This window comes from Acipenser ruthenus, chromosome 4 (genome assembly GCF_902713425.1).
Source record: "Acipenser ruthenus chromosome 4, fAciRut3.2 maternal haplotype, whole genome shotgun sequence".
Taxonomy (NCBI): Eukaryota; Metazoa; Chordata; class Actinopteri; order Acipenseriformes; family Acipenseridae; genus Acipenser; species Acipenser ruthenus.
In genome coordinates, this window is record NC_081192.1 from 38,527,001 (window position 1) to 38,551,268 (window position 24,268).

Sequence of the window (24,268 nt, forward strand, 5' to 3'; positions counted from 1 at the left end):
CACAATGACAACGCTAGCGTTGTACATCACAAAATTACCAGAAATGTGAATACATTTGAACTATACAGCACTGTATAGGAGGCTGTGTGGTCTGGTGGTTAAATAAAAGGGCTTACAACCAGGAGGTCCCTGGTTCAAATCCTGGCTTATTCACTGTGTGACCTTGAGCAAGTCACTTAACCTCCTTGTGCTCTGTCTTTTGGATGAGACACTGTTGTAAGTGACTCTGCAGTTGATGCATACTTCACACACCCCAGTCTGTAAGGCGTCTGCTTAATAATAATAATAAAAAAATAAATAAAAATTATTTTATAGCATAAAGACATTTATTGTAATACAATTTTCAGTGAATACAATATATGATTATAGGAAAACAATTAGGACATAAATGGACGACATGCATTACACAAATGTGATATACTGTATAATACAATAATGTTAACATTTTCAACAAAGTAATGGCACATGTTTTTTTTTTAATTAACATGACCAGCAGTTGCTTTTGTAAGTTTAAAAAACAGCTGTAGCAGCTTATTACGTACCTCCTTGCAGTTTTTTATTAGAAATATATATATATATATATATATATATATATATATATATATATATATATATATATATATATATATATATAGTTAAAAGGATCCATCTGTTTTTTTAGTTGTCTGACAAAACAGTAAATAAAAGTGATTGTCTATTTTTAGCTCTTGGTTCACAGACGTACATTTCATATCAATCATATGAAATTCATTACAGAATGGTAGCTCATATAATTATACCTCAATAATACCAATTAAACCATTTTAATATTATCCTTAAACAAAAATACCTTGTTGATTAAATTATTGATCAGCACAAACTATATATATATGTTAGTGAGAAAAAGCTAGTTTTGTTATTTTAACAGTGAACTTGCAAATTCCAGCAACCTTATTCTAAGCAGTTTAGACCTTTTTTTATATAACACAATCCTCTCCTATCTCAACAGAGACATATTTTATTTAAATACACATAACATACACATAGAAAGACCTCACAGATGCTTTATTTTACAAGGAAGAAAATAATGTTGCATCTATATTACACAACTGAAAATAGTGAAACATCAATATGAAATAGAAGAGGTGGTACCAATATTTCAATGTGGCGTAGGTCAATGCTCCCTTTATTGGGCTGAAGGGTATATTGCGTTCTGTTAGTGTTTTTTGCAATTGTGTCAAGTCCCTTTTGCGGATAGCTATGAAGTGGAAAAGCCTCCAAAAACTGATACTCATCTTACAGTCTTAAATTCTCAGGCTCTCAGGCTTTACCTTTTTACTAAACTTGAGTATAAACGTATCCTAGATACAATGTCAGAGAGGAGTATCTTTAGTTTGATGTACCCTGCCACATTACAAAATAAAAAGGCAACAAAATCAGATCAAGTTCTCAAAACAGTCAAGCTGTTTGCATGATAAATGTGTTTAAATACCGTCTTTATGAGACCAACTTCTGAACATCCACTAAACTACAAAGGTTTGAATTACAATAAATTAACTGTGGCTTATTGTAGAATGTTTAGCTTGTCTCCATAACAGAACAAAATGTGCATGCTGCTCTTCAATCTACTTAATTTGCTTTGACCTACACAAACTTCATATGAAGATTAGATAATGATAACTTTGGATATTAAAATAATACGCTATAATCCATTTTACAAGTGCTTTTTAAAAAAAAAACTGATACAAATATGTGCTTAAAACAAAGCTGTCACTCTCAGCTCATTATACAAGAACCGGATTAGATCTAATCTTGTACCTAATATTATCTTAGTGGTTCTAACCAGGTCTGTGAAACCAGCAGTGTAAGTAAAAATAATCAAGCATCACAAAACTACGTGTCAGACTTTATACTTCCCTTTTCTAAAAAAAAAAAAAAAATAGGATGCTGTAGAAATTCAAAAGAGTCCCTTAAGGTATTTCACACTTCTACAGTAAACTTGGTACTGTATTCAGCGATTTTATTACTCGTAGAATGGCTCATGAACTTCAAATTTATTTAGAATCTGGATCAGATCTGGTCACAATAAGAGTTTGAACCAATGACCTTATGAACTACAACACAGCACTCACAGGACTGAATTTTCATCAGCCTAGTTGTACAAATGTTCTGAGAAAAAATAACACTGAAATGCCTCATGTGAAATTAAAGTATAAATAGTAAAAGAACACTATGTTCTTCTTTGTCTCACTTCAGCAAAGAGAACATTGAGTGAATAAAGGAGGGAATCAGTTCACAGAATATGAAATACCCATCTGCCCATTAAACCAATTAGCAGTAATGTACTTCTTAAGCACCACCAACTTAAGATGTTCAGTATTTTCACTTCTCTGTCATATAAATTGCAGTTTTGTTTACAATTTTAGTAAGTGCTGTGTTACAGGGGGTAACAAAAAAAAATTCTCTCCTCTTATATTACATCCATTGTTTCTTCAGTTTGTTATATTTTTAGAGGTTCATATATCGTTTGGTAGGGTTTATGCTTTTGAGATTAAGTTAACAAACATAAGTGCTTTTTTGTGATTGTGAAAGAAAATACTGATTACACAGTTAGGACCAAGGAAATCAATATTGACTATTACTTAAAATCAATTTCAGGGGATAGCAAGTGCTTCAAATGTTTTTTTTTTTTGTTTTTGTTTTTTTATATAGATTGCACCGTCATTTAAAAGGCTCTATCAATGCTACTGTATAAGGCTGATACACATCAATTACCAACACATTAATCTCTTCCATAATGGGGCAAAAAAGAAAAAAAAAAACCTTCAACTCCTTCCTTCTGAAGTAACAGCAGTTATTTACATTACTTTATCAGAAGGCAGCTGTGTGTAACAGTGTTTGCACATAGCTCTATAAAGCGGTCAAAATGGCAGCTTGTTTAAGTTTTTCTAACCTGACAAGAAACAGAAATGTTCAAAGATTCTGATAAATGGATGAACCTTCATTCGGAACGTTCTATTCATGACCTGCCCTTCAGTGCATCACACCCTTATCTGTGGTATATAGAAGGCAAACTGTATGGTAGACTTCATATACAGTATACATAAAATCATCATGTTGAATGTTGTTCAAAGAAAAAAACAACTTGGAAGTGTGAGTTGCTTGAGATTTTCTGAGAGGAGATGGTTATTTTAGTTGCCTGCGTTTCTTTGGTTCTTCAGATATGTCCTGGTAGGTAGGGTGCAACTCCATTGCTTCCTGTTTCAGCAATCAATTTCCTCCATGACTTCCATGACAATGGTGCGTGGGCCTGTCAGAATTAGGTTGCTGACTGTTCGATAGTCCAAGTGAAGAACATTTAGTCCGTTCACAGAAACAACAAACTGACAGACCTGAAAGTAAAAAAGAAAAATAATTTAAAAAATAATTAAAAACACGACATAAACATTATTAGTTTTCTGTCTTGAATTGTTTTAAGCTAATCCATTATATTGCATGTCTTTAGAATGTCTGGTCTACATTTTAGGAATGGTATTCAGAGGATCCAGTTAGACTATTGGAACTACAACACATACTGTAGAGCTACAGCAACATCTAATCGATCATGTACCTAAAAACAAATCTGCATCTGTAAATTAATACAGTTTAATGGATATTTTGCAGTGAACAAATTAAGCTGACGAACGGCTTTTGATTCAAAAACACTTTATATACAAGAAAGGTATACCTCCAATATAATCATATAAGCATGAGATTTAAACTGACTTTGGACAAGGCCTCAGTACAGCTCAGTGCATATGTTTGTATCAGAAAGCACGGATATCCATGGTGTCAATTTGAAAGAGATGAAAAGACTAACAAACATTTACAAGACTTGATATTTATAGTTTTGTAAACAATTGTTGACTCCACTCCCATTTGTCGTACTCCTGTCCAATGATAGGGGTTTCCACTCTATCATTGCACACTCCCTCTGTGGGGAAAAGGGGGGGTTGCGCTCTGTCCATGACGCGTTGCATACCACGTTGTACCTAGCAGGGCGCATCTGTCTTGTCTTTCAGTTCCCCTCCCCCATCTCACACTATCTCTGCTAGTCACCTGCCTTTTGGTGTTTAGCTCAGACACCCATCTGTGACTTTGAGTCGTGTTAGGCTATGCAAAACTGCACATAGCTGGTTTTGCCGATGAGAAATGAAAGAACTCGAAACTTACACAATAGTGTATAGAAACTTAATATAAAAGCATATTAAAGCAACTGAATTAGTAAGCACATTAAAACGACTATAGACAACACATTCACACACAATTTAAACATAATGATTAAAAACAACTTAACTATAGAAGACACACACATACACATAATGTAAAAAAATTAATAACATAATTAATACCTCATGCAGAAAGCCATCACTACAATTTGGCATAGGAAAGGGGAGTGTTGCTCATGCAAGCAAGTGGTAAGAAAATGCATAGTAAGTGAATTATAGAGAGGTAAGCAAAAAAAAAAAAAAAAATGAAGATTGCAAGTCTGTTCTTTCTCAATTTCTCTTCCAAATACTTTTTAGCAGTTGAGTCGAATCACATCTTCCAGACTACAAAAAAATCTGCCCTGTCGATATTGGCACTACATTTCAAAATAACGTATGACTCTTGGTAGTTGTGAATGACGAATAACGTGTTTGGCTTAAATAAAACATGTAAATATTTAAATAAACAGCACACATTTCAAAGGCCCTATGTTTTGAGTTTTGAGATTAGCTACAAATGATTCAGTTAGGAAGGAATTACAGTTTATAATTTCCTGTAGACACTAAAAGAAAAAAAGAAATTGACAAAAGCTTTATGTCCAAACATGAATTTCAGAATGACTTAGATTTCAACTGTGTTGCCCTGTCTGGCTACACATTTCAACACACAGAGGACAATCTGTTCACTGTCAAGTGTTTTCTGCTCTATTATTTACTTTGAAACTATAAAGGATATCACTGTGCAAATACCTAAAGGTATGCTAAATATATATTTTTACAAATTAATACTACCAATAAAAGGCTCAGGTGTGATAATTTGTAATAGTCACCATACCTGTATTGGGTACATTAAACCTTCTTGACTTTGCGATTCCCATAATAATCTTCATGGTCATTAGGCTTAATTTTATTGCCTATTTGCTACAGTAGATAGCTAGGATATTAAGTGTAATACATTTATATAAAGTAATATAGTTTTCAGCAGAGCCATACATTATTTTTAATTCCAAGTACTAAAAGCTGTTTAATATATCATATTCCTTTATTAAAGTCATATAATAGATCTCCAGCACATTCATTTACACTTGTAGCACCACCCCAGAGTAACTGTACAATTAAAGAAATATAAACACGCAATATAAACAGATATTTTTCATCGAGTCTGGTTTAAGGAAACCATTGAGACAGCATTACAGATTTCAAGAAGCACACATATGGCAAATATGTGATTTAAAAAGGTAAGAGTAATTGTATTGCATGGATATATGCCAGAGTGGATTTTAATAATAATAATAATAATAATAATAATAATAATAATAATAATAATAATAATAATACATTTCCTATTTAATAATTATACATAGTTGTATTAGAGTGGCACATTCTAAAGAGGGGTGTAGATTGTTATAAAAGGTACTTGAAATTGTATTTTTTATTACAAACTGCAATTGCCTAGAAGAGCTGATTCATGCACTCACTATATAATCATGGTCTTGTTTAAGCATAACATCACATTACAGATAAAAATTCGCTTGGGGTTTTCTTTCCATGAAAAAGCTGCCCTGAAGGTATACTGTAGGTCATTCATTACACCATATCGTTACTTACTATAAATTACTAAAGGCACTGAAAAAATGTACTGGTAAACAGAAAAAAGAGGGCAGCTTGTAATTCAGTTTTACAGCAAGGGCCTCCTACAGCTATGAAGGTCAAATCCCACAGATTACTACTTACAATATAGTACAAAAATATCATATTGTTTCTACCAGTAGGAAATTATAACAATATGGCCAAAGCAAAAAAATACTGCTGCCTGTTTGGTCTACTAACCCCTAACAGTGTAAGCAGTTACTGGCTACTGACAGATAGGTGTCTAATGGGCAAGAGTCCAGCATGTCTTCAATGTATTATTATTTGTTTATTTAACAGACGCCTTTATCCAAGGCAACTTACAGAGACTTGAGTGTGTGAACTATGCATCAGCTGCAGAGTCACTTACAACTAAGTCTCACCCGAAAGGAGGTTAAGTGACTCGCTCAGGGTGTTCTTTAACTTAACACCAGATTGACAGGCAACATTTTCAGTGACAGTCATGATTTCCGCAACGCATGATTTCCAATGTACCAGATCTGCTACCGACAATCTCTTTCTAAACACACTGGCACCATGGTACTTCAATGGATGTTTGTTTTTAAATTTAAAAACAGTTTAACTTTTATTTTGAATTGATGCGTCATTTGGTGTGAATCAATTCACAACAAATATATATATGCCTACAATTTTTAAATCTATACCTTGTCCTACACTAATCATGTATGAAATTACTTTAGGGCTTGAACACATAAAAAAGAGGCACCATGTGGTTCATTTATAACTGCCAAATCAGTAGCATGAAGTTGTTGGGTCCACACCATCATTTTCCAATATTAGCATACTCATATTTTCTTATAATAATGCTTTCTATATATCATATCTACAGCTATGGCCAAATGTTTTGTGCCACCCTATAGAATTAACACATTTTGCTTCATAAATCGAATGAAACCTGCTGAATAATGTTATGTTAACATATTCAATTACATACCTCTTTGTAGTTTTCCATATACTGTACTTGAAAAATGTGACATTCTAAAATCTAACATGAAATACTGTACAGTCAGCCCTCGGATATCCGTTACCCAGATACACAAAAGTCGCGTTTTACTGCCCTTGTGTTAAGAATAAAATCAATCCCCATTATATACACAGTTGTAGTCAAGTTTACATACCCCAATGGAAATTTATAATTTCTAAAAATTTCTCAAAAGCAAATAATTATAGGAAAAAATATTTTGTAACAAAAGTTTTGCTTTTGTGGATGAGGAAAATAAGTTACAAATACTGATGTCTACAATTATTTATTTTTTTGCAAAACTCCAAAAATGCTAATTCAAAAGTATTCATACCCTGACAAGGAAAATGAAATTAATAGCTAGTGGAGGCACCTTTAGCAATAATAACCTATTTTAAACGATTAGGATATTTGTCAATGAGCTTTTGGCATGATTCTTTAGTGATTTTTGACCATTCTTCAATGCAAAATTGTTCCAGTTCATTCAAATTCCGAGGACTTCTCTTGTGCACAGCCTTTTTCAACTCATACCAAAGATTCTCAATCGGATTTAGATCAGGACTTTGACTAGGCCATTCCAGAACCTTGATTTGATTCTTCTTTAACCATTCTGAAGTAGATTTTGATGTGTGCTTTGGATCGTTGTCGTGTTGGAACGTCTAGTTGCGCTTTAAAGTTTTGTAGCGGAGGGTTTCAGATGATTGGCCAATATCTTTTGATATGCTATGGAATTCATTTTACCATGTATTGGAACTAAATTTCCTGTGCCGTTAGAGCAGGGGTGCACAGAATATGGCCCGCTGACTGCTTTAATACGGCCCATAAGGACTTTTATATTATAAATGAAAAACGGCCCGCACCTTTAAGAAAATACATAATGTCAAAACATAAATAAATCATAAGTTCCACGTCAGCCACCGCTCACTGGAAACAAGTAGCGTTCGAAAGAGAGAAGCCACACGTGACTCACACCCAGTCTACTAACAGTGAGTGTGAGTGGTAGAAGCCTCAAAATGCCTTGTATCATGTTAGCCAGTATAGTTACAGTATAACTTGACAGACAGAGGTGAGTTTAAAAGTGCTTGGAATATACACAAGCCCAGCCCATTTGGGTGGGATTCTGTCATGTTAGCCAATAGTAATACAGTACAGTAGACCTTAGAAAGCATGACGTAAGGTTCGGAAACAGGCGCCAGCTAGATGCTAAACGGAAGACAGCGATTCACGTTTATGGTTGTTGCTCTGCGATTATTTTCAAGGTAAAATATTTTTATACATTCACAAAATTACGGTGGTCTGCCTCCATAGCTTCTGAAAACATGTCTCAAAGCCATGTACAAGTAAAAAAAGAAAAATTGATCTTGAACACAGAATTTACCACAGAGTGGACAGAAAAATATTTTTTTGCTGAGTCCAAACCCGGTGTCCATACATGCCTCATTTGCCTTTGCCAAAGAATACCATATACAACGCCATTATGAGACAAAACATCCTAAATACAAAGAATTCCTGGGAGAAGCACAACTACTACTGGGGCAGCAAGGTGTTTTTGAACAGAAAAAGAAGGAATCTGAAGCTGCTACAACAGCAAGTTTCTGCGTCGCGCAGCTAATTGCAAAATCATGACGTCCCTTTACTGATGGGGAATTTGTAAAAGCAAATATGTGATGTTTGCAAAGAAAATAAAGATTCCTTTAAGAACGTTTGTCTTTCCAGAATGACTATGCAGAGACGCATAGCAGACATGTCTGGAAATAGCTATGATCAGCTAAAAAGCAAATGCAAAAATATTGTGTATTTCTCTGCTGCTCTGGATGAAAGCAACTATATCACTGATACAGCCCAACTTTTAATTTTCATTTGTAGTGACAGAAACATTTAAAGTACACTAGGAGCGGGCATCTCTAGTTTCTCTGCATGGCAGAACCACTGGATCTGACAGCTTTAATGCTTTTAAGAAAGCTGTTGAATATTTAAATTTGCAGTTGGATAAACTGTTGGAGACGACAACCGACGGTGCTCCGGCTATGGTTGGCAAGACTAACAGTTTTATTGGGTGTTTAAAGAAACACATCGGGGATCAAGCTGCGCTGCTGAAGCAGTATCACTGTATAATACACCAGGAAGCCTTGTGAAGTTTAAAGAAATTATGGACTTTGTTGTATCCACAGTTAACTTTATTCATTCGCGATCTTTGAATCACAGTGAATTTCAGTCTTTTTTGGAGAATATCCGCGCCACTTACGGTGACCTGATTTATCACACTGAAGTGTGATGGCTTAGCCGGGGCAACGTCCTAAAGAGGTTCTGTCATGTCTGTCATGGAAGAAAGCGAATGGATTGCTGATCTGGCTTTTTTTGACTGATATCACAGGACATTTAAATGATTTAAACCTAAAGTTACAAGGAAGTCAGCATCATTTGTGATTTGTTTCAGGCAGTGTGTGCATTTCAAATGAAATTAAAGCTGTTCACAAACCAGCTCGAGAAAGGGCAGCTGACACACTTTGAAACATGTCAAGAAACCTTTCCACGTGAAGAGACATACAACTGGAAACGCCATGCAAGTGTCCTGAAAGAACTACATGGGGTGTTTGCCAGCAGATTTTAACAATTCAGGAGCGAGCAAGCCTCTTTTAAACTCTTCGTGGGTCCTTTCTCTGTTGATGCAAAAAGCGTACCTGACGATCTCCAGCTTGAAGTTATTATACTGCAATGTTCCACTGCACTGAAGAGCAAACACAGGGACCTGCCTCTCCTAGAATTCTACCAATCACTGGACCACAATCAGTTTCCTAATCTCAGCAGAGAAGCTTTGAAATTGCTCTCTTTGTTTGAAAGGTGTTTTCCCTTATGAAGCTAAACAAGTCACACCTCAGAACAAGGCTGACAGATGATAACCTGCATGCTTGAGTAGCCACCACTTCACTGTAGCCCAATATCCCTCAGCTGATAGCTGAGAAGAACTGCAGCATCTCCCACTGATTAACTGGGCTGCACCCCAGAGTGAATGTAAGTACTAAAAACTTAAATTAATTGTGAAAAATTACCATAGCTTAAAACTGTTAAATAATTAGATCTATATATATATATATATATATATATATATATATATATATATATATATATATATATATATATATATATATATATGCATTACATTTTACATCGTGCATTTTGACCCTTGGCCAGTTTTCTTTTTCGTGGTCTGGCCCTCACAAAAATAAGATTGTGCACCCCTGCATTAGAGGAAAAACGTTTTCCTAAGAGTGACTTTTTCCTTGGCCTGCGACCATTCAGACCTTCACCATGCAATACTCAACCTATGGTTGAAATAGAAACCCCAGTCCCACTTGCAGCCATTTCACTTTGAATATCTTTGACAGTCAATCTCAGATTGTTATCAACCTTCCTCACAATTCTTATACTTGTTCTTGGTGAAAGAACCTTCTTTCTTCCAGACCGAGGGAGCGTTGTCACAGTACCATGAGTCTTGTAATAGAAACAATAGTTGAAATTAGGATACTGAAGTGTTTGGAAATCTTCTTGTATCCTTCTCCAGCCTCATGACAATAAATCATTTTCTGCCTAAGGTCTTCAGACAGCATCAAAGGGTATGAACACTTTTAAATTTGCATTTTTGGAGTTTTGCTGAATTCATTGCTGAAATAAATAATTGTAGACATCTATTTCTTGTAACTTTTTTTCCTCATCTACAAAAGCAAAGGTTTTGCTACTAAAGATTTTTCCTAAAATTCTTTGTTTTCAAGAAATTTCTAGAAATTATAAATTTCTATTGGAGTATGTAAACTTTTGACTACAACTGTATGTAACAAATTAATGCACTTACCCGTCACACAAGATTTCCGACTCCGTCACCAGTTTCCTGATACAAAGCCCATCTCTTCAATGTTACAATTTATTTTTATATTTTACATACTGCTACAATACGTACCAGATTTAAAAGTATGTACTATATTACAGGCTATGTGTCGTCTCTTTTGGCAAGTGATATTTTCAGAATCATATCGTTCTGAATTAAAATACTTCTGTTGAAAATATAGCACTGTACCAACAAAACCAAGTACATCTAAATGGAAGCCTACTTATTTTAAAACACAGTCCTTTCAAATATGCATTTTTGATATTGTATCTTTTTTTGTGTTCCCTGAAAAACGGACAAGGGTTGGAAAAGGCCAAAATTGAATAATCAGATATGCGTCACACGCGTTTAACCGTCACTGAAGTCAAGATTTTATAGGGTAGGATATGTGAGTGCTGACTGTAATACAATTATGGCTTCCGGTAGACAATATAATGTTGTTGTTTCTTTGATTACATGATGTTAAATGAAAGATCAAAATTATGTTCATATAGTGATTTTTTATTTGATTATGTCTCAATCCTAAAATTCTAGGTGATGAAAAAACATTTGGCCATAGCTGTATATGTTTACAGTATGTTACAAAAAGATACACTACCTATTTTTTATAACATGATCACATTTTCTTTTTCACTAGATAAATATATCAGCTAGTATTTATATGCAACAGGTATGATGTCAAGCTTTAAAGAAAATGGATATCACTCCTACTTTAAAACCCCTCCATCAAGTTTTGCATATAGTGTTCTAATTCTATCTTGTTGCAACATTTTCCTGATGCATCATGAGGCCGAACATTCCAGCAGGACACAGCTGTTGCATTCTGTATTAAATAATGATCCAGCCATACACAGTATTATACTTACTGGTTGTGGAACATCAGACAAATGCTGCTGTATGTTAAAAAAAAGAACAGTACTGTATTATGTCAACGCAGCAGTTAAAGTAAGAACTTTCTGGATTGTGTGCAAAATTAGTGAAGCAAAGAATATGGTCAGCCTAATCTGTAGACATAGATAGTTTGAAGGCTAAAGAAGGCTGTGCTTCTATTTACACAGTAAAGTTTATTTGGCTAAATGTGTGGGGGTGTGAAGTAACATTATGCCAACAACTGCTGCTATTGACCTTTTGGTAAAACTTTAATCCAGTGTCACTAAATAACAATGATGCCTGAATCCCACTGTTGTTTTTGTTCCAAGAGAACAAGTGATAAGAAGATTGTATTTTTTTGTTTTGTTTTAATATAACACGCAGCATTGGCCTGATCTTGGCTACACAGTTCTAGGAGCAATAAGGGACATACAATTTAGGCTCAGATTTAAACCTTTGAAATTGATCAAAGTGAATTTGTTTTCTCAAATCCACTTTAAATCAGGGTCCACATTTAAAACAAGCCCTGGGTTACAGCCCTTGTATAATGTTCACCTCTTTTTTTATGTGCACTTCTTGCATAATGCACGGCTGCACACTTTCTTTAGTAAAAACACCACAGTATACTATACCGAATGCTATATCCTCATTATACGGTGCGACATATATATAACACACAGCCTCACACCAAGATTCTCTCGTACTGAATTCTCTCAAAATTTACAAAAGTGTGCGTACATTCAAATACATAATATAGAAAACAGTATAAAATATATTATCAATGGGGACTATTATCAAATTACCCCTACAAATAATGCCTGTTTATCATGTTTTATATGGCAAAATAAATGTAAATGTTCAACATTTCAGGAGACAAAATCATCTTTTATGAAGTTATTAACACAAACGAGACCATTTTACAACAACCTTACAAAGCAAGGACACGCTTTGAAGAAAATTGCACTTCGGAGAGAAGACTTTGATAAGCATGCACACAACATTAATTTGATCTGGGCCTAGTTTACAGCTATTCCAGGTACGTCAGGGTAGTACTGTGCTGAACAAGTCTGTGAATATTATACAGTACTTTGTTTCCATGGTGAGGGTCATCTGGTTGCTATTCCCATCATAATGTAACAAATGAGAGTGTTACCCTTATTCTTTGCCTTGTCTGAAAACAGTTTACAACTTGTCAATGATAGATGAATAAAGTCATAGCAAGATAACTGCAACACAGCATCACATATATGCCTACACACCTTACTATCTTGTCCAATACTAATACTGTATGAAATCAGAGTTGGGCTAGAGATACCCTGTAGTGGACTTATAAAAGGTGCAAGTGACATCATTAGCATGGGGTTGTAGGGTGCATATATGACCCCACTGTACATTTGTAAAAAAAAAAAGTGACCTATAATTATGTTCTAATGCCAAAATGAGAGCAGAGAAACACTGAGTAATCCTGGATTTCGATATTTAGATCACATAATACAGTGCCTAAACTACTGCGGACCGCTTTAAGGACCAGGCCATTTTCGCCTGTTTTTTTTCTGTTTAGATTTGTGCATATAACTTTTTAATTATAATGGTTACATGTAAATGTAACAGTGAGCATGGTCATTTTATACACAGTAATAATCAGAATTTGCACATTAGAAATATTTTGGTTGAAAAGACAGAAAGGCTTCAAGTTCACGTCGCAGTTCGTGCACTCGGTTTAATACTTTACCACGTGATAACCACCGCACTTCAGCGTGTAAAAGTAAGTGATGGTGGTCAGCCCCCATTTCTTCACACATAGCAGCAAAGACGTGAGAATTGAGTGCATTTGCTTTCACAAAATTCACCATTTTAACTACTATACCGAGGACATCATTAAGTTCTGGAGATAATTTCTTGGCTGCCAATACCTCTCTATGAATGAAGCAATGTGTTGCTTGAGCAGCCGGTGCAACTTCCCTCACTCTTGCAGCTACACTGTCATTGCGGCTGCTCCGTCAGTGCAAATTCCCACTGGAGTCCACGTCGTGTCACATACTCGTTATTCCAATGCAGCGGCCCCACTGGAGTCCACGTCATGTCACATACTTGTTATTCCAATGCAGCGGTACCACTGGAGTCCACGTCCTGTCACATACTCGTTATTCCAATGCAGCGGTGCCACTGGTCCATGTCCTGTCACATACTTGTTTAGAACAGCAGCAGTTGTATTTTGTGGCAGTTCTTCACTTCATAATGACTTTTTTGGCAGCGGTATCAACCAAGACTTCACGACAGGCATCTATTATTAACCCTTTGCGGTCCTATGTCGGACCAGGTCTGGCATTACAATTTTCTTTTTCCGGTCCAATGTTGGACCCTGTCCGACATCATCAAAAAGACATAAAGCACAGGTCTCTAGTTGTTTTTTCTCCGAAAAAAAGCAGAGAAAACTATTTAATGGCTGAGTGAGACCGATAGGAGCTGAGAGAAGCCAAAAAAAAAGGGGCGGATCTGAGCAATACACATAGCCCCGGCACCACAGAGATAACACGGCCATAAACAAACAAGATAGCTGCTTCCGCATCCAGCGCTCAAAGAATATCACGGGCATTTGCAGAGCTTTTTGAGATGTTACAGTAATAAAATAATGACTTGGATCACATTATTGAGGAGTTTGGTGCTAAAACGAGTGATCAGGAGATGATTTATCAGTATGCACGACTATGAAGAGGTATGTGTAAAATACAGCGAACAAGGGGTAGGGCGGGCTGGAGATGCAGTACTGAGTGTCCTGTTGATATGCAGTGCCTTTTAAACCTGTTTTACTGTGAAAAAAAATACTTTTAAACAGCGCGTCTAAAATAAACTGCGCGTGTGAAAATAAATTGGACCTGACGCGCTGAATAAGTGAGGCAGGCTGTGAGGAAAGGAGCAGAAAGAAGCTAAAGTTAGAGCCGCTGACTCCACGAAAGCGGCAAGCCAGCTTTCCGCACGAATGCCAGGGAACTGCATTCGACTCGGAAAAGCTCTTTCAAAAACACTCAGTTCAATAACACATAAGTCTTACCTTACCGTAGGTGAGAGGCAAGAGATAAAATGGCTTCCGTGGGTTGAGTTTAATCCCTGGAAAAGCTCTTTCAAAAACACTCAGTTCAATAACGCATAAGTCTTACCTTACCGTAGGTGAGAGGCAAAAGAGCAAATGGCTTCCGTGGGTTGACAGTTTAATCCCTTGGTAGGCGGGACCGAAGACGTCACCCCAGAAAGGGGCCTATCGGCAGGTCTGATATAAAATGTTCAGTGAATACCTACCTAGGCATATCCTATAAGTATGTTGGTGGTTGTCTTCGAAATGAAAGGGAACACCTTTCCCTTTCAGGCTTATATAGAATCCATATAAAAATGGAATGGGACAATACCCTGAAACTTCCATTTCAAGATGAGGCTTATTTTTGTTTGCACAGTGTGTCCAAAACGGTGAAAAATGCTCATCACTGCTGGTACAGTAAATAAGCAGTCCTCACTGCCCACACTATGTTACCTCCGTTGAAATGTCACCCTGCCCTTTAACAAATGCTAAACCGTGGTATCAATTACTTAAACATATTGTTAAATAGTACATAAAAAACAAACACCAAATTAAAAATGAAAAAAACAAGCAGTCCTTCCTTTATATGCAATATGAAATGTATTCAATCACAATAACAGCAATTTACAAAATGTCATTCTCAAATGTAATAGTACATAAGGTTAGAGGTGAATTACACAGATAATTGTTCCCAGTTTAACTCAATGCGTTTTCAATAACCCAGCTTTTTCTGGACTGTTCTGTATTGCTGTGCTCATTTCCATCTGTATGTTAAAATATCAATTAAACCAAATAAAAACTGCTGTACAGTATGTAACACATTTTTGTAACACTTTTTTTTTTCAGTAATGCAAATTAATCTGTGCAGTTTGTGAACATTTAAAATAACTATTGTAAAAAACAGTAGTTGGCAAGCCTGTGAAAATGTTCAACAACAGGTTTGTACTGAATATTTATATTTCAGCACTCATGTTTGGCCCTGTACAGTTGTGCAATGTACAATATCTAGCTCAGCAGTTCCTTTTAAAAAATTGGGAATTATCAACAGTTTACAGTTGTGTAACAGTTAAAAAAACATTTGAAGTGATTTCTTTACATCCATATTAGAAGGATGTCAATGTAGTAAGTCAATCTTTATCAAAAAAAAGCACTAGAGCTAACCCAATAATTTCATTACATCTTACCTAATCTGAATTCATATCCTTTAATGTCTCACATTATATAAAAGACACAAAGGAATGGTACAAAGAAATATTTACTAATCATTCCTTCACTATATTTCAGTTCGGCCATTTCCACCGTGTCCCCACACTCTACCTCAAGAGGTCACACTGAATGGATTCAGAAACACTGAAAACATGTGAGCTGCTGGGGGGAAAAAGCAGTTGGTTCCTGAGGAGCCTCTGAGGGTTGCTTCTGAGAGTTTTACAAGAATTCAAACTCCCAGAACTCGCATGTTTTCAGATTCTCTCTGTTCTTTCATACTGAATGATCACTTGAAGTAGTACACGGGTGAGGCAAGGTGTATTGAAATATCTGGAATGAGCAAATTTAGTTCATTAGGGGCTTTGAAATTAAAACTATGAAATAACTTTAAACTTTTCCTAGTGATATATATTCTTTGATTAGCTGAGCACCCACAATCATTCCGCTTTTCAAACACTGATACATATTTGGTTACATCCATTTTATAGTCAACTACAGCACCAAACAGCTAACTGTTCTGCACAGTAACGTGGTTCCGCTACTTTAACAATGTTTTCCATATTAAAGAAGTGAAGATGAATGGTTTCAGGTGCAATTTACAGACTCCTATCAGCAGTGACAAGAAAAAATGATTAGCACTAGAGAAAAACAACAATTATCAAAACCCAAGCAGCAGAACTCAGATGCACTCACAATTATTCCAAACACCATCAAATAGGAAGGGACAAGTAAAAAAAAAAAAAAATCATTGAAAATTACATTTAAGCTTCTTCCTCTTTAAGCACCAAACTGCTTTTTTTTCCTGGAATCTAATCACTTACTACTCTATGCTGAAGGGCAGTTACTCTAATGGTCCATGGTACATTGCCAAGGATACCGTTTCCTGTAATATTTATCTTGGTAGAGAGAAGGTGATATAGTGGTTATAACATGCCTGTTTCCTCTCACAAACAACTGAAGCTCCTGTGAGGTGTGCAAGCAGAAAATGTCCCCTGTATTCACCCACAGATGAGGTTTCTCAAAGGATGTGTTGCACAATATTTGTAAGCACATGTCTTGGAGATCCTGTGTAGATGTGTATATATATATATATATATATATATATATATATATATATATATATATATATATATATATATATATATATATGTCTTTTTTTTGCATGTACACAAAGGGTTTAAATAATTACAAAAATGATTTATTTCAGGATGTTTTGGACAAAAGCCCTTCTTCCACTGTGTAGAAGGAAAGGCTTTTGTCCAAAACGTCATGAAATAATAATTTTAACCTTTTGTGTACATGCAAAAAAAACTAGTCATTTTTTGTACACTGCAGTTATACCTCCTTTCAAACTTATATATATATATATGTAAGCAATAACCCACGACAGGGTGTATGGTAAGACACGTGTAAGATATGTGGGTTATTGAGCTTTAATGTATCCTTCTGCCAGTGCAAAATAGTACATATACTTTGCCTTTTGAAGCTACAAATTTGCAGGAAAAAATGTATTACTGTTATTACTTTTCTTTTTAGATATTCAAGGTTATTTGGTCACGCTTTATTTTAAGGGCCATTTTTTTTTTTGTTTTGTTTTGTTTTATTAACTGTTAACAAACAGCTATGGAAGGAGATGGGATGAGATGAGGGGACCCAGGGAGCGGGTGTAGAGAGAAAACAGGAGGGGTCCCAGGACTGAGCCTTGGGGGAAAGAGAGCAAGAGGCAGAGCATGAGCCGTGCCAGGACACCCGGTACATGTGATCAGCGAGGTAGGAGGAGAACCAGGCAAGAGCAGTGCCGGAGAGTCCCAGGTCAGCGAGGGAGGACAGGAGAATGGAGTGGTTGACTGTGTCGTAGCTTGCAGAGAGGTTGGGAATTAGGACAGAGGAGAGGGAGGTGGCACGGGTAGAGAGTAGAGAATTAGTGACAGACATAACAGCAGTTTCACTGGAGTGTGCCGGGCGAAAACCAGATTGGAGGGGGTCGAGCAGAGAATGTGTTGACAGGAAAGCAGAGAGCTGGCGGTGTACTGCTCGCTCAAGGGTTTTAGAGAGTAACGGGACAGGACGGTAGTTCTGGGTTTGTTTTTTTTAAGATGGGGGTGATGCAGGCCTGTTTGAAGGCAGAGGGGAAACAGTCAGAGAACAGAGAGGTGTTGAGAAGGGAGGAGATGAAAGGGAGCAGAGCAGGGGCAGCAGCCTGGAAGAGTCTATACATATTCTTTACTCATACACTGAAATATCATACATACTTCACCATTTTTCAATGAGTGAAACACCCAATACACAGCATTTGGAGCGCTGCAGACACTATATTATTTTTTCACGATGGCTAAATAAATCTGCCTGTATAGAAAGCTGCTGCAGCTCTCGGAGTGCCCAGCCAAGGGAGCACTTTTTGTATAAACAATAGGAAGGGAGGCCCTTGTGTTTCAGTTTGCACTGTCATTGTAATGATAGGCTTGCTGGTGTTCTTTACGTGACTGCAAAGGTTTAGCAAAGCAAAATTCTTTCCACACTGCTGTCAAGAACTGGGATGTATTTAAAAAGTAATAAGCAATAAGCTGCTCCTAAAAAGGAAGTCACATTGCCCCTTTGTCTGTCTTCTCAAACTGTGGGACTTTACATCTCTATAGCATTTACAATTTAGAGTTTAGAAGGAAATTGGGCTAAGGGGCCTGGATTGGAGCAGCTTTACTGGACATGTGCTGGAAATGACACAGAAATGGCCAACTTGTCATTTGCTGTTACATCAAACTTACAGTCACGCGATATTATTCTGGTCACTGCATTAAGATAGCCACGCTCACTAACAGTTAGACAGCTTTTCACACATACACATGCTAGCTGAGTGCTTCTCCATCCAAGGCAATGTTTGCACAGTATCCAGACACAACTGAATTAAAATTAAACAACTACTATAAAACCCACAATTTTTCTTTACAAACTCTATGCACCAAAATTGCCATTTGTATGTGCTGGTCTGTATCGGATTTCAATTCTAAGTAAGCAGATACAGCCTTAACTTATTTTGGATCTTGTTGTGGTTGTTGTGTTTATATAAATTAATAAGGCCTACGTGCTTAAAAAGAACCACATTCTAAAAAAAAACATGCGAGTTAAAACTATACGACGCTATTCAGTCAGTTTGAAAGAACATTTGGCTAATGCCTTCCTCAGCTGAAAGTACAGGCAGAAAGACATGTGCAGTTTTAAATCTAAATATCAGAGCAAGAGAACACATCTGGAATGACTGAAGACATAAACTGGAAGCGAGGGCAAAAACAACTTTATAAATGGCAATTGTAGCTCTATGTCCTTTAAGGTGTAACTGCTGTGTGTAAGGGGAAGGGGAAGAAGCTTACCTTCATTCCAGCAGCAGCCGCAGGACCGCTGGGGTCGACTGCCTGGATGTGACATGGTTTACTGCCTCGTACAACAAACCCCCAGCCCACTGCATCACCAACAATCTGAAAACAAAAACCCGGTTTTCATCATAACTGGGCAGAATGTAATCAATATCTATAAACAGAACAGCGCATTCTCAACAGCTCAACATATGATGTAGTTCAGTTTACACCAATTAATTAACTAGTATTTACCAAACAAGTTCAACCTATTTATTTATACTGTGGTACATAAGGGGTCAAGAGACCTGTCAACTCTACCTTATTTGCCATGACTATCCCTTTTTATAACTCTACTGTAAATCCCATTAGTTAGCAAACCTTTCATTTTTGTCCTTGCTAACATTTCAGGTACTAAAACTTGCTATTATTATTATTACAATTTATTTATTTCTTAGCAGATGCCCTTATCCAGGGTGACTTACAATTGTTACAAGATATCACATTATTTTTACATACAATTACATTATTTTTTACACATTATTTTTATATACAATTATCCATTTATACAGTTGGGTTTTTACTGGAGCAAGTACCTTGCTCAAGGGTGCAGCACCAAAGTCATTTTATCTTGCTCTTAATTGTATTAATACTTGTACTGTGATTCTTGAAATGTATTTTTGTTTATGACTGTAAGTCGACCTGGTTAAGGGCGTCTGCTAAGAAATAAATAATAATAATAATAATACAGCAGCAGTGTCCCCCACCTGGGATTGAACCCACGACCCTCCGGTCAAGAGTCCAGAGCCCTAAGCACTACTCCACACTGCTGCTGTGTAATGTATGATCTGTTGTTACTGCAATCCCCCTCCATGGTGAGAGGGTTGAGGACCCAGTAAATGTGTAGTGGACATGTTCCCAAATGACTCACTAAAGTCATGCAAATAATGAAAGGTAAGCGTTCACAGTTTCCATTCTTTAGAAATTCAAACTGATTGATAACATGTGTTTATATAATAGTATGTCCATGTAAAAGAAGATAGTTTAGTGAATGAAATGTTATTGAGAGTTTTTATATTGGTCCACCACATACGTGCAGTGTGAAAGAATAACGGTCAATGAATGGTGCCCTACACCACGTTCCATACTCACTGAGCAGTCTCCCTTATTTTAAAAGCTCAATGTCAACAGGCATAGGTCAATATGAAATCACATTTTACTTAAATAAAAAAGTAAACGTGTTGTAAATGATATCCAAGCACAGTACAGAGTTGGCTATCCAGAAGTCGATTAACCGGATTGTCAATGAACTAGACCACTACCTGAACCAAATGAAAAATACAACATTTGGACATTCATTTAAGTGTTGCTGCCTACAAAAAGGTTAATAACTTGCAGTGTTGTGCTTTTAAAGCACACAAGCTAGGCACTTGCAGTAGTTTTTGGTCTTGCAATGCATCCACTTTTTGACCGCGAGTCAAAATCAGTTAACCAGACTGCTTACACTCCCTATTAGTTCCGTTATTTGAAGTTGTACTGTATACCAAATTCATGTATCGAAAAAGTGCAGAAAAGGCTGAAAAAGCAGGTTGGGTTTCTCACAAACGTACATTACCTTCCTAACCAGCTTGGGTTAGATGAGAATGAACATCACTAAAAATAAGGCCTTCGTTAGAAATATTGTGTGTGGTGTTTATTAAAAAATGACAACACTACTTTAAGGACTGTAACTCATGTGACCTGAATCCAATGAACCTTGCAAACCATGTAAATTATAACTAATGGTCATTCCACACACATCTACACTGCCATGAGATGAGCACTATGTTGTCAGCTATTTTTAGAGGATGTACAGTGATTTGTGTCAGATAGTGTTCAAGCAGCTTTTGTCTCTGTGCTGGACTGAAACAGTGGACCTACTGTGAAAGTCCTCCTCATGTATGGGCCTCCCGGGCTCTGCAGCTGTTCTGAATTCACATGTCTCTTCAAAACTGCAGACAGAAACAGAATAAAGTAATTTATTTAATGGATCATTTATTGAGCTCATTCTTAATACCAAATGAACCAAAAGAGTCTGGAACCAGGGTGACCCCATTGTATCCTGCAGCTACTGATAACCACATGGGAAATACAATAAATAACAAAACAGAATGCTTGCATTTTAAAAACTGTTAAAGCCTTGTCTGCATTTAAATCAGACTAACCCTAACCTTAACCAGTACCCTAAGCCTAGTCGAAAGAATATAGTACAGTTTTACATTGGCCTGTCTTTCTGCACTAGGTAAAGAGTCTAGGTCTGACACTGCAATGCAGGCTAAGAAACTTTTTTTAAAAAGGATGGGATACAATAGGCTGACATCATGTCACACTGGATATTTGTAGAATATGTAAAAGATTGAACAGATTAGGTTATTGTTGTAGAAAGTATTACCAGTTATATATGTCCAACATGTAACACAACATATTAACTTGGTACATTTTATATTTGAAAAGTATATCTATACTGCATGGTATAACAATAAATAATAACAACTTGTCAGATATCGTGAAATATGAAACAACTAGTACAGCACGCATAGTAGAGTAAATGAGATGTCACATAGAATTATTTATAGTACCAGTAACATGAACCATTACAGAGCCTACTGTTTTGGACTGGTCCCTCACACAATTTCAGAAAATTATCTAGAAAGATGTGTGCTTAAATACTATAATTCATTACGTATGAGAGCTTTTGGCTCTTGAGGTGCAGAGTATATAGAGAGTGGAAGAATTTGTTGAACTTTTAATTGCACGTTTCATTTTTATAAAACTGTATGCGTGTGCAGGTATTGCTTCATCTGCAGCTCAATGCTTCATTAACATCTATGCTTCCAGGAGCATCAATGCATAACATTATAATCACAATTTTACCCCAAACCTTACTTTAAAGTCACTATTGCAAAATTGCTATTCAGCCCCCTGAGGGAGTATTGAAATACTATTACCTAGACAACAGATGGACAACATTCAAAGTGTTGGATGTTGTTATTGAATGGTACTACAAATCATCAACCTATATAGAGTCACCTTGTTGTGGAAAAGCCTGGCTGTTAATAGGCATACTGCAGTATGTAGTAAGGGAGATTAGTTCATACAGCTATGTTTATTCTAGGCAACCTGTCTCAATCACAGTATGAAACAGCTATTGGCTAAAATTAAGCAAAACTCCTTAGAATTGCAGTAATAGACTCCCAATAAACGGATATGTATCAAACAGACAACAAAACAAACCTACAAAGACTTCCGGTTAAATTCTTCAGGGGGAAACATGCTCTTAGCTTTTAGTTTTTCAGATATTTGTGTAGACTGTAAAGCAGACATCTAAAATGACATTTTCTAACTAAGTGTGTCTGTCTTACAAGAAAAAACCAAGGGGGTGTATGCCAAAGATTCTGCCAAGCAACCATTCTGTTAAGTGACCACCAACACTCCTGACATGCCTTTAAACTCAATAAAAAGGTGCAATGTCAAACAACTGGGGCAACCAGTCCAGCTTTTTCATCTGTTATTCAGGTGGTCCTTCATAAATTCAAATTTGACTACTGACAAGGCCTAATTTCCATGACATGAATCCCCAGGTTGATATTGAAAAGTTCCTCCAGGCAAGAAAGCTGGGCTATGCAATCATTTCTGCACGAGTGGAGGATATTCTCCTGTGTTTCTTCTGTATGACCTAACAGGTCCTACAAGCTCAACTGATAAAAAGGACAGAGTGATTGTCCCAGTAGATGATGAAGTGCATCTCTGGTGCACCCAAAGGATCTTCACTATCAACAAAACTACGGTATAGTGTCAGTCAATATATTGTATTCTCCTTTGCTTCTCCTTTTCACTGAAAACTGCAGAATAGCACATGGTGCAGTAGCCCTCAAGTTTTGATATGCATTCCTAAGGACCACTGTCATAATTTTCTTTTAAATCGATCATTTGAAAGATTAATTGCTCACTTGTTTATAGCTCTTTAGCAAGTCAGCGGTTTATTATCACAAGGATCTTTATTTCTGGCATCACACAATAATTAGTCTTTACAACAGATCACAAAAGGGGTAGTCTGCCCTTTGGCAGAGTGTAACATTTTTTCCTGGCACAGATCCTTGCTTTGCTATTGGTTAAGATAAGCAGCAAATACACCCTCCTCCTTCCACTTGCCAGTTGAATGTTGAAATTTGATTCTAATATGTTACCAGAGCATGAGTCTGCTGATGCTGGGCGTCTTAAACAGCAATAAGAGAGGGGTTCTAAAAAATATAGCGTTATACGTCCCCACGTGTTGCTACAACTGTTTAAATAATGTACCGGTAATTTTTATTTTCACTGTTAACATCCTGACAACTTTGCACTTATAACTTTAAAGTCTTTCATAGCTCTTTTCAAAATGTCCACTCTAGTGCAGTGGGGTTTGAGATCTGTCCTCTAAATCACTGCAGGAAGAGCAAATAAAAAATACTAAAACATCACAACAAGTGCTCTGGCTTTTCTGTTCCATACCATGTCATGGATCCTTATTGCTGGGTTAACAATGTGGGTAATTATCCTTACACTATCAGCGCACTACAGCGGACATTATGAAAAGACCCTTGACACAGACTTAAATTTTTCGGAACCCCACTACTTACTCTTTAAAATCTGAAATGTATTTATTTAACTTTTTTTTTAGTTTCCTTTCCTTTTCTTGTGAAGTATATAACTCACACACAGTATAAAACTAGCAAGGAATGGCTAAGAACAATACTGGTCCTGATCTTAGTTGCAACTAAGTTGTTCCTTGCTAATTTTTGTCCTTGTAAATAAGGCCAATAATCTTAAACTAGACTTTTGGTACTGTTAAAAAAACTGGACTGTCATCAATAAGTCTTGTTTCCATATGTCAATGAAATCCTGTTAGATTCCATAGTCTACAGAGCAATATCAGCATGCACTGAATTGGAGGCAGGAGTACGAGAATACAGACTCCTGCTCAGTAACAACGATGGAGGAAGTGATAATGAGGTATGGTTAGACTTGTTGGGA

The 24,268-nt window shown here is 36.5% G+C and overlaps 1 protein-coding gene across 2 annotated transcripts in view; it reads right to left on the reverse strand.

Annotated features, from left to right (window-relative positions):
- Positions 1-568: 568 nt before the first annotated feature.
- Positions 569-24,268, reverse strand: part of LOC117400507 (DEP domain-containing mTOR-interacting protein-like) — a 71,185-nt gene continuing 47,485 nt past the window's right edge. For both annotated transcript variants that reach the window (XM_034000578.3, XM_034000577.3), the window contains exons 8-10: positions 21,137-21,207; positions 19,235-19,339; positions 569-3,371 (exon numbers count right to left, since the gene is read on the reverse strand). In XM_034000578.3, coding sequence (XP_033856469.1) covers positions 3,243-3,371; positions 19,235-19,339; positions 21,137-21,207 — 305 coding nt within the window. In that variant the 3' untranslated portion in view covers positions 569-3,242. The remainder of the gene's footprint in view (positions 3,372-19,234; positions 19,340-21,136; positions 21,208-24,268) is intronic.